Source organism: Anarrhichthys ocellatus, unplaced genomic scaffold, assembly GCF_004355925.1.
Source record: "Anarrhichthys ocellatus isolate YVR2014 unplaced genomic scaffold, GSC_Weel_1.0 scaffold2885, whole genome shotgun sequence".
Lineage (NCBI taxonomy): Eukaryota > Metazoa > Chordata > Actinopteri > Perciformes > Anarhichadidae > Anarrhichthys > Anarrhichthys ocellatus.
The window spans coordinates 5,001-6,655 of record NW_022282859.1 but is presented as its reverse complement, the minus strand read 5'-3'; the positions used below and the strand labels follow the sequence as shown (position 1 = coordinate 6,655).

Genomic DNA, 1,655 nt, shown 5'->3' with positions numbered 1-1,655 from the left:
TGAGTCCCCACTAAGCAGGTGAGTCCCCACTAAGCAGGTGAGTCCACGCTAAGCAGGTGAGTCCACACAAAGCAGGTGAGTCCACACTAAGCAGGTGAGTCCACACTAAGCAGGTGAGTCCCCACAAGGCAGGTGAGTCCCCACAAAGCAGGTGAGTCCCCACTAAGCAGGTGAGTCCACACTAAGCAGGTGAGTCCCCACAAAGCAGGTGAGTCCACACTAAGCAGGTGAGTCCACACTAAGCAGGTGAGTCCACACTAAGCAGGTGAGTCCCGACAAGGCAGGTGAGTCCCCACAAAGCAGGTGAGTCGACACTAAGCAGGTGAGTCCCCACAAGGCAGGTGAGTCCCCACAAAGCAGGTGAGTCGACACTAAGCAGGTGAGTCCACACAAAGCAGGTGAGTCCACACTAAGCACGTGAGTCCCCACAAGGCAGGTGAGTCCCCACAAAGAAACCACAACATAAAGACCTGCTCACCTGGTCTCTCCCGAACTCGCAGGCCAGATCCAGAGGAGTCTTCTTGGCCTTGTTGACCAGACAGGGGTTGGACTGATGCTGCAGCAACATCTCAGACTGACAACAAACAAACAAACAAACAGTCATATTTTATGAATGAAAAGCAACATAAAACATCTAAAATGAGAAAAATGACATCTCTTTCTGTAAATGATACATGTGCGTTCAGTATAGAGCTGGAGTCAGGGCGTGGTTAGCTTAGCTTAGCATAAAGACTGGAGGCAGGGGGGGAAAGGAAACACCTGCAGATCTTGACGGCGTCTTGGCCCTCTGAGGGTTTTGTGTTCTGTCGATGATGTAACGTGATGTAAAGTTTCACCGGCTCTCAGCCAATCAGGCGACGTGTTATCGTGTTGTCACAGCTCTGCAGGATTACGAGGACGACAGGAATCCTGAGACTCTCATAGGACGGACTTAAGGCGGACCGCTGCTTTAACTGGACCGGAGTTTAAATTTATACTCTAAAAGACAACAGAATATGATCTTCTGATCCAGAGTCTCAAACTATCAAAGCAGACTGATGCATGCTGGGACAAAACATTTCTGTTCCACCATGAAAATTTACATGAACATAAAATATATAATATACATATTATATATTTCCATAAATTAGACAACAATCAACTGGAACCATGAAAATACAAATACAGCTTCTGTTTGTTTATTGTAAAAGCAGCGATATCACAATAATAAACCTCAAAAATATAACTTACAAAAGTCCTGTATTCAAAATCTTTCTCGAGTAAAAGTACTATTGGCGAAATGTACTCAAAGTATCAAAAGTAAAAGTACTCTCTAGGCATAAAAAAGGGCAGAGTCGCTGCCCATCTTTCATCAGGCTGAAGACTCACCTCTTCAAGAAGTACTACCCTGAGCCTTCACTCACCACTTATTGTTCATACTAGTTTGTTTCTGTACGTCGGCTCTGGTTTATGCTCTTAGATGCTTGTTTAAAGGAGATGCACTTCTGGTGACTAGTAGTTCTCTTGAACACACTTATTGTAAGTCTCTTTGGATAGAAGCGTCTGTAATGTAATGACTGTAATGTAATGCAATGTAATGTAAATGTATGTTTAACAATCAAAGCAGACGGATGTCGTACTTCCAAAGTTACATAAATATTAACATGTTACCATTT

At 44.1% G+C, this 1,655-nt stretch overlaps 1 protein-coding gene across 1 annotated transcript in view; it reads right to left on the bottom strand.

The window, feature by feature from the left end:
• Positions 1 to 24: 24 nt before the first annotated feature.
• The window catches only part of LOC116378615 (caskin-2-like), a 5,167-nt gene continuing 3,536 nt past the window's right edge, over positions 25 to 1,655 (bottom strand). Inside the window, exon 3 of the mRNA XM_031840515.1 lies at positions 25 to 574. Within this exon, the coding sequence (XP_031696375.1) occupies positions 410 to 574 (165 nt within the window). The 3' untranslated portion in view covers positions 25 to 409. The remainder of the gene's footprint in view (positions 575 to 1,655) is intronic.